The 14207-nt window shown below is 50.1% G+C and overlaps 1 protein-coding gene across 1 annotated transcript; it reads right to left on the bottom strand.

Annotated features, from left to right (window-relative positions):
• Window positions 1-6988: 6988 nt before the first annotated feature.
• On the bottom strand, window positions 6989-7925 carry LOC137458384 (olfactory receptor 14J1-like). The gene has a single exon (XM_068169899.1). It carries the CDS (start codon window positions 7923-7925, stop codon window positions 7161-7163), a length of 765 nt encoding a protein of 254 aa, XP_068026000.1. The 3' UTR covers window positions 6989-7160.
• Between the last annotated feature and the right edge of the window lie 6282 nt (window positions 7926-14207).

Here is a 14207-nt window from a genome sequence, read left to right as displayed (position 1 = left end):
ACTCCTTGTCTTCTCCTGCAGAGCAGTTCTGATGTCACTCTGCAGGCCCAGCCTCCCTGATCAAGTTCTGGTTGTTGCTGGTGCTGCTCCCCTTGTGAGAATGTTTTTCCCACACAAATGTCTTTCTTCAGACCACTTCTGGTTCAGTGTTGTCCTGCCTGGTGTGACCCAGAGGCTGCAGACATCAGGAGCTGTGCTCCCTGTGTGTTCAACACAATAAAGGACCCTGCAGGGAGTTGTTTCTCTGAGTTCCTTCCTGCAAGGTTTCTGTGGAGCTCCAGGGCAGTGCCTATGTGCAGAGGTGCAGGGGCAGAGTCCCAGCACAGCAGCAGTGCCAGGGAGGCCCAGAGCTTGGGCTGTCCTCAGCTGCTCTTTCTTCCCTTCCACCCTCTCCTGCTTAGCCTCTGTGCTGGGGTATGACCTGAGTGCTCTGGCAGCTTGGGCACTGTGCTGTTGCTTTGAGGAAGTGTTGGGACTGAAGTCAGTCCATGGCTGCTTGTGGGACAGAGCTGTGCTCTAGAGCAGCACTGCCATCAGAACAGGAGGTCTCCTCATATCTTCATCCCCCAACTCCCTCCCATTACAGACTGCACCTACTCAGAGTCCAAACTGGATACCCTGATCCCTGTCCAGTAGAGACTCAGCCAAAACATGGTTCCTGTAACCCCTCCCAGGAAGACTGGGCCCCATCCCAGTACAACCTGAGCCCCCTGGCCACATCCCAGTACAGTCTGGGACTCAGCCCAGTACATACTGGATTCTTTTAAACCCTCCCACCACACGCTGGGCTCTGTCACAGTCACAACTCCATACCCTAATCACACCTGAGTCCAGTCCGGGCCATCTCCCAGTTCAAACTGGGTCCCATTAACATCTCCAAGTACAGCCCAGGCCTTGTTCCAGTACAAACTGATTCCACTCATCCCATTATATGCTGTTTAATATTTTTATCAGTGCTATAGACAGAGGGATGGAGACATCATCAGCAAGTGTGCTGATGACACCAAGATGAGTGGTGCTCTTGACATGACACAGGGAAGGGACAGCATTTGAGAGGGCCCTAGACAAGTTGAAGGGGTGATGCCCAGTTGATCCTCATGAGGTTCAAGAAGAGGAAGAGCAGGGCCCTGCAGCTGGGCTGGAACAATCCTCACTATCAATACAGGCTGGGGGAGGAGGTGATAGAAAGCAGCACTGACATGACTTGGGGGTGCTGGTGGGGGAGAAGCTGGCCAGGAGCAGGCAGTGTGAGCTTGCATCCCAGAAGGCCAAGGGCAGCCTGGGCTGCATCCAGAGCATGGCCAGAGATGGAGAGAGGAGATCCTGGCACTACTCTGCTCTGGTGAGACCTCCCCTGGAGCACTGCATCCAGCTCTGGTCTCAACACAGGAAGGACATGGAGCTGATGGAGATGGTCCAGAGGAGGGTCACAAAAATGACCAGTGGCTTGAAGCAGCTCTGCTATGGGGACAGGCTGAGGGAGTTGGGGTTGATCAGACTGAAGAAGAGAAGGCTCTGGGGAGACCTGGAAGCTTCTTTCCAGTGCCTGAAGTGTACTGGATAGAGAGAGACTGTTTGCAAATCCTGCAGGGCCAGCTCCAGAGGCAGTGGCTTCAAACTAGAGCAGAACAGATTGAGATTGGATGAAGAACAAGTTCTGCACCGTGACGGTGGTGGAACACTGCAACAGGTTGCCCACGGAGGTGTTTGAGGCCCCATCCCTGCAGATATTCAGGGTGAGGCTCAACAGGGCTCTGGGCAACCTGACCTAGTTGAGGATGTCCCTTTCTGTCTGCAAGGGGTTGGACTGGATGACTTTTGGAGGTCCCTTCCAACCCAGACCATTCTATGATTCTATGATCTCAATACAGATTTGGCCTCAATGAAGTAAAACTGGATCCCCTCACCCCCTCCCAGTACTGCCTGGATCTCTCCCAGTGCAAAGTGGATGCTCTGAACCCCTCCCCAGACTGAACTCCCTCTCTGTAGCAATCATAGCAATAAGTGGTGTGAGTAATCTGGCAGTATAGGTTTAGAGCCTGACATGGTGGTAGGCCATGCTCAGCATAAGCACAGAAGTAACTAGCAGTTTAGCAAAACAGTGCTGTGCCTGCAGCATATAACTAAAGCAGGGCACTGGTAGCTATAAACACAGAGAGTTATCTGGGAATAACAGGATAAACATCTGCATAAACAGCCTCGCGTGTCATTAGTAGTTTGACCAATAATCTATAACAGTATGATGTGTGGAACCAATGAAGCTATGCCAACGATGCTCTCTGAATCTGTATAAGCTGTAGAGGTTCCCTTAATAAACGAACAATACTTGATCATATTGGTCATCCATATTGACTCCATCCTCTGTCACTGACATCTGGCGCCTGAACTCATGATGGGATCCTTGGACTGTGATGCTGCTCAACTCAGCATAAGTGGTACGTTCCGAGTTATACGGAAAGCCGCTCAAACCAGCACTGCCCCGGTGCTGAGAAAATAAGCAGCACGCGCTCAGAAAAGGAAGCGAATCTCACCAGGATCTGGTGAAGTAGCCGGGGAGGGTACAGGGACCCACTCCGCAAACAAGAAGAGACTGTGCTAAAAGCCCTCCAAGTTATCCTCTTCATGAGAGGTATTACTTATGATTCTGGGATTTTAAAAGGGCTATTAGCCTGGGCCCGGGATCATGATTTTATCCCCAGAGCAACTGAAGCTTTCACTTCCGAAGCATGGGACAAAATTGGAGCCCAGCTGTGGGATGAGGTGCCTAAAGGCTCAAAAAGTAGCTTTTTGCTATAGCACCGTGTGGCACATTGTCACATACACTGCAATCTATAAAAGCAGAGCAGTCTACTCTCGATTCAGCTGCTGTGATGTTGGTTCTAACCCAGATGAAAAAGGGAGATTCGGAAGGCTCTGCACCCTCCGGCCCCCCTCCCTCCCTGCATCATCTGCCGCTTCATCAGCATCCTTGTCACCATTCCTATTTCAATCACCTGCTATCCCTCCTCCTACACGAATCACAGCTCCCCTATTACCGTCGTGTTCCAAGAAAAAATCTCTTGCCGCTGCATCAGTAGCGACAGAGGCAAATTCTGACCTGCCTGAGGAGATGTTAACAGAAAAAAAGGAGGCCACAACGCATGAAAATTCAACGCAAGAAGATGTCACGCCCTCCATCTTGGCAAACACACTGCATTCACCACACATCAGAGCTGCTGTTTGTCCCAAGCAGAATAAAAGCAATTAAAAGGCAGTGAAACCTGTGGTTCAGTGTCTTCAATCCCCTCCATCAATATCTTCCTCTAATACTGACAGCAACGGTTCAGATTCAGAAGATGAATACAACTACCCTAAGAAATCTAACAGCACCGACTCTGTTTTGCACTTCCGCTTAGGAAAAATGGAGTGCTTGGAGGCTCATGATTATGGCATCTTTATGCCCTGACCCCTCTCACGAGCCCTGGCAGCCCCAGTGGCCCCGACCAAGGCAGCCTGGACCAACACACCACTGACACCGGCAGCACAGACCACGGTGGTGGTCCCCCCAGCGGTGGCCCCCACAGCGGTGACCTCCACAGCAGTAGCCCCCCCAGCGGCTCCAGCTGCACTACGCTCCTTAGATCCCTTAGATCCCAGGCATTATCAGCAGACAATATCACTGTGATGGAGGCTACAATCGAATTATGAGGGGACAATAGTGTAAGGGATCGGCAGGTGGGAGGGACGAGGAACTGCACTGCTGCACTGGTGGAAAGGCATTGTGAGAAATGCAGTAATAGATGGAGAATCTGTAGATTTCCTGTGGTATTAGAAGGTCAACAAAGAATATGGCAATCTCTGGACTGGAAAATGTTAAAAGAAGCTAAACAAGCCATAACTACCTATGGGTCAAAGTCAGGATACACAACTGCTATAACTGATCATTTGTTTTCAGCACACACTTGCTAACATCTGGAGGATTCAGAAAAGTTTGCATTTACTGGGCCATCAATTAACAAGGGAGAACCTGCCCAATGATATCAATGGGTAACCTTGCCTCAAGGCCTGCAAAATTCTCCCACCCTGTGCCACATATATGTGGCTTGGGCTTTGTCCCTATTTAGACAGACTCGTAGTGACTTTCTCACCTATTGTGGTGGGTGGAAGGATAAGGCCAAGAAGCCTCCTCCCTTCCCCCTTGTAAGGTAAAAGGGAAAAAAAAATTGAAGGGAGAGGAAAAAAAACTCACAAGCTGAATTAGCAAAGCAGTGGAGCTATATTTACAAAGCAATGTAGGGTATGCAGGGGAATATTTACAAATTTACAATATCTACAATATATACAAAGATATACAACAGAGTAACACAGAAATGAGAGTGACCCCCCTCAAGGCAGAGGGGGTTCCCCACCTCCGCTCTCCCCTCTCTCCCCCCCCTTTCCCCAGAATGGGATAGAAAGAGAAAGAAGAGAGAGGAAAAAAAAAAGTTAGAAGCAGTTTGTGTTAATTGGAAAGGAGTTAATACAGGCCTGGTATCTGGACTTCAAGGCCGAGGCCTTGGCAGAAAGCCCAGCACAGAGACAGAGCTGCACTGTGGAGGAGCGGAAGCAAGACTGATAGAAAAGTCCTAGAAATACTCAGTTCACTCCCAGTTCAGAAGGTGCTTCCTCCCACTTCACCAATGAAATTAGTTTAGATTATTCCTTCCGTTTACCAACTTCTGTCCACCATATTCCCTTTCTTAAGGGGGCAACGTCAACCGGCCACACCTATCATTATGGAATAGAATGGAATAAACCAGGTTGGAAAAGACCTTTGAGATCATCAAGTCCAACTCATCATCCAACACCATCTAATCAACTAAACCATTGCACCAAGCACCCCATCCAGTCTCTTCCTAAACATCTCCAGTGATGGTGACTCCACCACCTCCCTGGGCAGCACATTCCAATGGCCAATCTCTCTCTCTGGGAAGAACTTGCTCCTCACCTCCAGCCTAAACCTCCCCTGGCACAGCTTGAGACTGTGATGGATGATATGGATGATATTCTAATTGGAAAAAAAGTTAGATCCTAAGACAATTCTCTCTGAGCTTCAACCCATGTTGGAAAGCAGAGGGTTGAAAATAGCACCACAGCAGAGCTTGCAATTTCTAGTCTGCAAATGGTTAAGACCCTAGTGCAGAAACAATTGCAATTAGGGCACAACTAGCCATCCTCCCCCCTCAGCCCCCCGCCCCCCCTCCCTTTTATGGTACGACTCTAGTCTACCAAAGCTCTGTTCTGATTTAAAGCAACAGTGCTAATTTAGTAATTTCTGATTGTAATGTCTTTCAGAGATTTGTTATTTAGAGTTTTGCTAAGTCTTCCTAGTAAGCATAATGAATAGTAAGCATTTGGTATTTACAGGTGCTTAGTATGCAATAATTGCAGTAAGGTGTAAGTACTTAGCAATGAGTTCAGACTGTAAGATTTTCTTTTGGTTCCAACCTGCTTAGTTGTGTGCCATGGCATTTCAAAGGAGCTCCATGTCATATAGTTAAGGTTTGTAATAAATAGGTATTTATTTTTAAAACTATTCCTTAGCTAATGAAATGCCTTTCTATTTCCTTCTTAGACATTGACGAGAAAAAATAAAAAATACAAAAAGAAAAAAGTAAAATTAAAAAACAAAAACCAAACAAAAAAAATTACAAATTAGATAAAAAAATGCCATAAGAAATAAATAAAGGCAAAAAAAATTAGATACAAAAAATAAAGTACAAAACAACAAAATAAACAATAATAATAATAATAATAAAAAGGAATATAATAAAAACAATAAATAATAAATAATCAAACACTTTATTTTGATGCCATTGCCTCTGTCCCTGTCCCTGCAGACATTTGCTGCAGGACTCTGCTCTTGCTCTTGGTGAACCTCATGAGGGTCACCTGGGCACCACCTCTCCAGCTTGTCCAGGGCCCTCTGGATGCCATCCTGTCCATCTGGCATATCAACAGCAGCACTCAGCTTGGTGCCATCTGCACACTTGCTGATGGTGTCTCCATCCCTCTGTGTATAGCGCCGATAAAAATATTAAACAGCACAGGATGGGATGAGTGGAATCAGTTTGTACTGGGACAGGGCTGGGACTGATCTTGGAGATGTTAATGCGAGACAGTTTGAAATAGGAGATGGCCCAGACTGGACTCAGGTGTGATTAGGGTATGGAGTTGTGACTGTGACAGGGCCCAGTCTGCACTGGGAGTGCAGAAAGGGATTTAGGTTTTGCTGAGAAAAGGGCCAATGTACATTTGGAGGGATGAAAGGGATCCTGTTTGGACTGGGACAGGGTGCAGGCTGTAATGGGAGGGCATGAGGGTGTGCAGTTTGTACTGGGATGGATGCAGATGGTACTGGGAAGGGAGCCAGGGCATACATTCTGTGCTGGGATGGGACACAGTCTGTAGAGGAAGAAGACAATATGAGCTAGCTTGTCCTGGGATGAGGCCACATCCGTACTGGGAGGGGATAAAGGAACCATGTTTGGACTGAGTCTATACTGGAAGGGGGTCAGGGTATCCAGTTTGGACTCTGAGTAGGTGCAGTCTGTAATGGGAGGGGGTTGGGGTATGAAGGCATGAGGAGACCTCCTGTTCTGATGGCAGTGCTGCTCTAGAACCCAGCTCTCTCCCACAATCAGCCCTGGCCTGTCCCTGCTGGCAATCCCAGCACTGCCACACAGCAGCGCAGTGCCCAAGCTGCCAGAGCACTTAGGCCTTGCCCCAGCACAGAGGCTCAGCAGGAGAGGGTGGAAGGGCAGAAAGATCATTTGAGGACCGCCCAAGCTCTGGGGCTGCCTGGCACTGCTGCTGTGCTGGGACTCAGCCCCTCCACCTCTGCACACAGGCACTGTCCTGCAGCTCTACAGAAGCCTGTAGGAAGGAACTCAAAGAAACAACTCCCTGCAGGGTCCTTTATTGTGTTGAACACACAGGGAGCACAGCTCCTGATGTCTGCAGCCTCTGGGTCACAGCAGACAGTCCTGAACACTGAACCAGAAATGGTCTGAAGAAAGACATTTGTGTGGGAACAACATTCTCACAAGGGGAACAGCACCACCAACAGCCAGAACTTGAGCAGCCAGGCTGGGCTTGCACTGAGTGACATCAGAACTGCTCTGCGGGAGAAGACAAAGAGTTTATTGCTTCTGAAACCAGCCATGGATCAGTTGGCTCAGGGCAGCCTTGAGCTCCTGGTTCCTCAGGCTGTAGATGAGAGGGTTCACTGCTGGAGGCAACACTGAGTATAGAACTGACATCCCCAGGTCCAGGGAAGGGGAGGAGATGGAGGAGGGTTTCAGGTAGGCAAAGATGGCAGTGCTGATAAACAGGGAGACCACAGCCAGGTGAGGGAGGCAGGTGGAAAAGGCTTTGTGACGTCCCTGCTGAGAGGGGATCCTCAGCACTGCCCTGAAGATCTGCACATAGGACACCACCATGAACACAAAACAGACAAATAATGAACAGGCACTGGCCACAAGAAGCCAAAGTTCCCTGAGGTAGGATGTGGAGCAGGAGAGCTTGATGATCTGGGGCACTTCACAGAAGAACTGGTCCAGAGCATTGCCCTGGCAGAGGGGCAGGGAAAATGTATTGGCTGTGTGCAGCAGAGCATAGAGAAAGCCACAGGCCCAGACAGCTGCTGCCAGGTGGAGACAAACTCTGCTACCCAGGAGGGTCTCATAGTGCAGGGGTCTGCAGATGGCAACATAGCGATCGTAGGACATGGTGGTGAGGAGAAAATACTCTGCATCAATTAGGAACATGAAAAAGAAGAGCTGGAGAACACATCCTGCATAGGAGATGTCCCTGGAGTCCCTCAGAGAACTGATGATGGATTTAGGCACAGTGGTGGAGATGGCACCCAGGTCAGTGAGGGCGAGGTTGAGGAGGAAGAAGTACATGGGGGTGTGGAGGTGGTGGTCCCAGGCTATGGTGGTGATGTTGAGGCCATTGCCCAGCAGGGCAGCCAGGTAGATGGCCAGGAAGAGGCAGAAGTGCAGGAGCTGCAGCTGCCTTGTGCCTGGGAATGGCAGGAGGAGGAAGTGGGTGATGGAGCTGCTGTTGGACATCTGCTGCCTCTGGCCATGGAGACCTGTGCAAGGAGGGAAAGGCAGTGACAAGTTAGGGCACACTTCTCTGAGCCTCACTGTAACCCCTGTCCCTGAGCTGCATGAGGAACGGATCAGCTCAGTCCCATCACTACCAACCCATGGCAGAGTTCATCACAGCTTCAAATGCAGCAGGGACACAGAATTGCCATAAAGAATCCTCTGGTGTCAGAACAGAAAGTGACCAATAGTCCAATCCCAGAGGAAAAGAGTCCCATTGTGGTAGGTTGAAATTTCCCCCCAGCATTAGCTTTGCCAGAGCAGCTCAGAAGCAAATGAAGCTGTATTGACAAGCAAGAGCTACACTCTACAATGGAATGCAATGAACAGGTACAAAACATACAGGAGTGACAACATTAGACAGGTACTTACAATTAGTAAATGACACAAATCCCCCTGGTCAGAGACCAGGGAAGCTGTTCCACTGCCCCTATCCCTTATCCCCCCTGTTCTAAGAGAGAAAGGAGGAGTGGAGAGAGAAAAAAGCAGTGGGTTAGACTTAGCCAAGGGCAGCCAAAGCAGGTGATCTCTCCTGAGCAAAGCAAAACAGCTGAGATCAGAAGAGAAGAGAGAGAATTGTTATGGTACAGCTCCTCTGGTTCCAGATATTTATCCAATCAATTTGTTTAGAATAATCTTTTCTTTTCCTTTTTACACCCAAGAGTGATCTATTTATTTTGTTTCTACTTTTCTGCTCAAAATCTGCAACTAAATTTTAAAGGAATTGTATAAACCCACCACACCCATGGAGAGGTGGAGAAACAGGGAGCAGGCCTGCAGTGCTGCAGAGACAGTGAACAGAAGAGACAAAGGCAGAGGGGCTGGGGGTGAAGCCTTCGCCTTCCCCAGCTCTGCTCACTGCTGCTCACAGGATGGAACTGAAGGGCTTTTGTTCTCCTTCTGTGTGCACACTCCAGGAGCCTTCAGCTGAGCGTCAGCTGCTGAGATGGAGATGCCTCCAGGAGCTACAGCTGCAGTGTCCTTCACGCACAGCCTCACAGTGTCAGTGACTGCAGTGACTTCTCCGCCAGTGAGCTCTCAGTCACCCTCCCAAGTCCTGGCCACCTTAAAGCTCTCTCTGCCTTCCTCATCTCCCTGAGATCCTCTGGCAGTGTCCTCAGCCCTGCTGTGCTGTTCTGCTCCTGGCCAGACCTGTCTCCTGCAGTGCTGCCTGCTTGCTAGCAGTTCCTTCCAGCACAGGAGTCCAGCCCAATAGGGCAGCAAATGACCAGCCCAAGGTGTTTTAATGACTCTTCTGGTGGCTTTTGGTGTCCTGTAACCATCAGGGATTGAGAAGAAGCTGATGAAACCTCTCCAGAAGTCCAAGTCAGAGTCAAACTCTGAAGTTTCTTCTACTGTTAATGGGTCCCAGTGAAGCATACTGGGAAAGGGTCCCCAGGGTCTGGTTAGAGTAGAAGGAGACAGTGGATGCAAGGGAAGCTTCACTGGAGGCACTGAAGCATCTCCAGGCTCTGGTGAGAGCAGAGAACTGAGGCAGTGCTGACAGGTCAGAACAAGCAGCTAAAGGTAGCTCTGCTACTGAGTAAACCTGGAGGGGTTTCATTGATCCAAAGGGCCAAGCCCTGACCCCCAGCCCCTGGCAAGGCAGATCCTGTCCCTCACCTGTGGCTCAGGTCTCTGATTCACTCTGTGAAATCATTTGTATCAGATGCTTTGTGCAATAAAATCCTCTCCAATTAGCTGCAGAAGTCTTAGCAATAATGAGAGGTTCAGCAGTATTTAATGAGCCCCATGGAGTATTTGGGGCTGATTACATCATCCTTAGGTACTGCCAGGAGACTCTGCCAAGGTACTGCCAAGAAGCCGCTCAAGAAGTTCAAGTCAGAAGCAAACTCCAAAGTACCTTGAAGCACTGATTGGCCTCACTGAGGCTTGTTACTGACAAAGGCTCCCCAGGGACTTGTTAGAGCAGCTTGTTAGAGGCCATGATTGCAGGGAGACAAAGGCAAAGTACAGGGCAGAAAAGTATGCCTTTGTTCTATGAAGCATAAAGCCAAACCCTTGGGCTAGAAGAACCTCAAAGCCTCAAAGCCAAGTTTCTCCTCACAGGCCTTGGTGGCAGAGGCAACTGCCAGATCCAAGGGCACAAAGACCTTGGTCCTGTTGGGCCTCTCAGCATTGCCAGAGCCCTTGGCCATCCCTACTGCAGCTTCTCCTACACTGTCCCATGCCTGCAGCTCTTTCCCTTCTGGCTGCTGACACCATTCTTGCTTCCCCAGCCAGCTCTCCCCCTGCCATTTCCATCCCTTCCCTGAGCTGTCTCAGCTCTCCCTGCCATTTCCTGACACCTCTGGATGGCCTCATGCATAGCAGCTCTGTCCTTTGAGGGCTATTTCTTTGGTCTCATCTCCACAATGAACCTTCCAAGATGCTCTGTGTAGCAGTTTTGATCTCTGCCCACTCCCCAGAAGAGCTCCATCCTCTCTGATACCACCCTTCAGCCATGTGCACCCTGCTATGGCAGTGCCCTGAGCCTCCATTCCACAGGCTGAAGCAGCCCAGGTCCCTCAGCCTCCCCACAGAGATGTCAGCTCCCATCCTGGCAGATCTCCTCTGCAGTCTCTGCAGTTCCTCTCCATTCCTTCAGACTGGACATTCCCACACCCAGTCACCAAGCATCCAGATGTGGCCACAGCAGCTCTGAGTCCTCGGGGAGGACAACTCCAGTGTCTGGGTGGCCACACTCCTCCTGCCATAGCCCAGCTGCAGCTGGCCTTCTTCACTGTGTGCAGTGTTTGTCCATCCCAGTTATTTTGAATGGCTCCTCTCAAACCCTGTAGTGCCTTTCTGACTGGGAATGGGACACACCAGAACATCCAGCTCCAAACAACAGGCAGACAGTTTGTAGTGGGATGGGGCCCAATCTGTCATGAAGTGGGAAAGGAAATATAGGTGGTACTGGGAGGAGTCCCAGAGAAGTGGTTAGAAGGCTTCAGGTGGTGTAGCCTCTGCTGGGTGTGGATACAATCTGTACTGGGAAGGAGTCTTGTTATGGTTGTTATTAATATTTAATAATTGGCCACACCAGGGGAGGTTTAGGCTCAGGATGAGGAGAAAGTTCTTCCCAAAAAGAGGAACTGACCAATGCAATGTGCTGCCCAGGGAGGTGGTGGAGTCACCATCCATGGAGGTGTTCAAAAAAAGATTGGATGTGACACTTGGAGCCATGGTTTAGCTGTCAGGGGTGTTTGGTGGTAGGTTGGACTTGATGATCTCTGAGATATTTTCCAACTTGGGTGATTCTGTGTTTCTGTGATTACAAGGTGAAGGGAAAAGCTTGAACACAGCTGGTGACCAAACCACTGTCTGGTGACAAACCCAAGAGATTCCAAAACATGTAGTGAAAGGTGAGGAGAACATCTCCTGCCTAGCTGATGGAATGAGAAACTCAAGAGTCTCAAAAAGGCAACAGAAAGAAGGGAAAAGAACCTCAGGAAAGTCTTGCTCAATATTGCTCTATGAACTGCAGACAGGCCTTAGGCCTGGTCCTTGCAATGGGAGCTTAGGAGAAGACAGAGGCTTAGGGCCTGCTCTTTAAGGTGACCTTTGCCCCAGCTCTTCCCAGAGAGGTCCTTGCTGTCCCCTGTTCTGCTCCCTCAAGCAGACCAGCACTCACACATGCCCTGCACTCTAACAGCCATGCAAACAAAGGGGAACAAGCTCAGGGTTATTGCTCCAACCAACTGCTTGAGACTGAAGCCCAAGGCAGGAATCCACAACCATAGCCAGGCCCAGAGCTCTGAGAAGCCCCAGGTGGTGTCTTCCTTTTGCACTTCATGCAGAATCTGCTTGCTTCCCATATCTCACTGATCATAGAATGGGCTGGGCTGGAAGGGACCTCCAAAGGTTATCTTGTCCAACCTTCCCAGGGACATCCTCAACTAGATCAGGTTGCCCAGAGCCCTGTCAAGCCTCACCTTGAAGATCTCCAGGGATGGGACCCCAACTACCTCCCTGGGCAACATGTTCCAGTGTTCCACTACCCTCATGGTGCATAACTTGTGCTGGCTCCTCCTTCCTGCACAATCCTGCTTTGTTCCCATCTCTCACCCATGTCTATGGATGTCCCTGGATGGATGCACACCCTGAGTGTTTTTCCCACAGAGGTGCCTTGACTTGAAGCAGTCAATGTTTGCTAATCAGTTAGGTTGCATCTCTGGACACATTTGGAATGTCTCTTCTTTGGATCAGGAGCCTCTTCCATCCCCATCTTGTGCTTCTAATTGTGGATTATCCTTAAGGGAAGTGTTCATCCACAAGCTCAACAGGAGCCACCAGTGTGCACTTGCAGCCTAGAGAGCCAATTGCATCCTGGGCTGTATCAAGAGAAATGTGGCCAGCAGGGCCAGGGAGATGATTCTCCCACTCTGCTCCGCCTTGGTGAGACCCCACCTGGAGCTCTGTGTCCAGTTCTGAAGCATCTATTACAAGAAGGATCTGGGGGTGCTGGAAGGTGTCCAGAGAAGGACCATGAGGATGAGCAGAGGTCTGGAGCTGCTCTGCTATGAGGACAGACTGAGGGAGTTGGGGCTGTTCAGTCTGGAGAAGAGAAGGCTCCAAGGAGTCCTTCTTGTGGCCTTCCAGTATCTGAAGGAGGCTACGAGAAAACTGGGGAGGGACTTCCTCGAGTGTTGGGTAGGGATAGGACTGGGGGGAATGGAGCAAAACTTGAAGTGGGGAGATTCAGATTGGATGTTAGGAAGAAATTCTTCCCCATGAGGGTGGAGAGACACTGGCACAGGTTGCCCAGGGAGGTGGTGGAAGGCTCATCCCTGGAGGTTTTGAATGCCAGACTGGATGTGGCTGTGAGCATCCTGATCTGTTGTGACGTGTCCCTGCCCATGGCAGGGGGGTTGGAGCTGGATGATCCTTGAGGTCCTTTCCAACCCTGACAATTCTGTGATTCTCAGTATGTCCAAGAGGTATTATCAGGTATTGGAATTCCAGTGAATGCCCTCCCCCCTCCAGCCCTTCCTTAGGGTTCTCAGGGCTGTTGGTGCACCCCCAGCAGTTGCTCTCATCAGCTCTCTGTGTTGTGTTCTGTATCAATCCAGAATGGACATTTGCTACCAAGGGCTTTCTTTCTAGATTCAGGTGATGAGATTTTCAGTTCCCTTTCTCCTTCTCTTCAGTCTGCTGTTCCTTCTCCTGCACTAGTGCCTGCTGGGACAGGATCCATGTGATTAAGAGGAACCCAGTGGCAATTTCTGGGGAGCCTCAGATTCACTGGAGGTGATCTGCACCATGCAATGTCCAGAGCAATGTGAACCCCACAGCACTCAAGGGAACAAATAGTTAGAGAGCAGCCCCATGGAGGACCTGGGAGTTCTGGTGGGCAGCAAGTTCTGCATGGGACAGCAATGTGCCCTGGTGGCCAAGAAGGCCAATGGGATGCTGGGGTGTATTTGGAAGAGTATGGCCAGCAGATCCAGGGAGGTTCTCCTCCCCCTCTACTCTGCCCTGGGGAGGCCCCACCTGGAATATTGCATCCAGTTCTGGGCTCCCCAGTTCAAGAGGGACAGGGATCTGCTGCAGAGGCTGTGAGGATACTGAAGGGACTGCAGCACTGCCTGATGAGGAGAGGCTGAGAGGCCTGGGGCTGTTTAGTCTGGAAAGGAGAAGGCTGAGAGGGCATCTATCAATATCTGAGGGCTGGGGGTCAGGAAACAAGAGGCAGGGACAGCCTCTGCTCACTTGTGCCCTGGGATAGGACAAGGGGCAATGGATGGAAACTGCAGCACAGGAAGTTCCACTTCAAAAGGAGGAAGAACTTCTTTACTGTATGGGTGACAGAGCCCTGGAGCAGGCTGCCCAGAGAGGTTGTGGAGTCTCCTTCTCTGGAGACTTGCCAGCCCTGTCTGGATGTGTTCCTGTGAGACCTGCACTGGATTCTATGGTCCTGTTCTGGCAGGGGGACTCACAGATCTCCAGAGGTCCCTTCCAACCCCTAACCCTGTGAGTTGTCACAGGGCTCTGAATCCAAAGGAGATCCCAGTAGGAAATACCAAGGTTCCAGCTAGAAATCATGAAGTCTGAGCTTCATCTTCAAGGATC

The sequence above is a fragment of the Melanerpes formicivorus genome, unplaced genomic scaffold (genome assembly GCF_026170545.1).
Source record: "Melanerpes formicivorus ecotype bairdi unplaced genomic scaffold, bMelFor1.0.p_v2 SCAF_241, whole genome shotgun sequence".
Taxonomy (NCBI): domain Eukaryota; kingdom Metazoa; phylum Chordata; class Aves; order Piciformes; family Picidae; genus Melanerpes; species Melanerpes formicivorus.
This window is presented reverse-complemented; position numbering and strand designations above follow the sequence as displayed.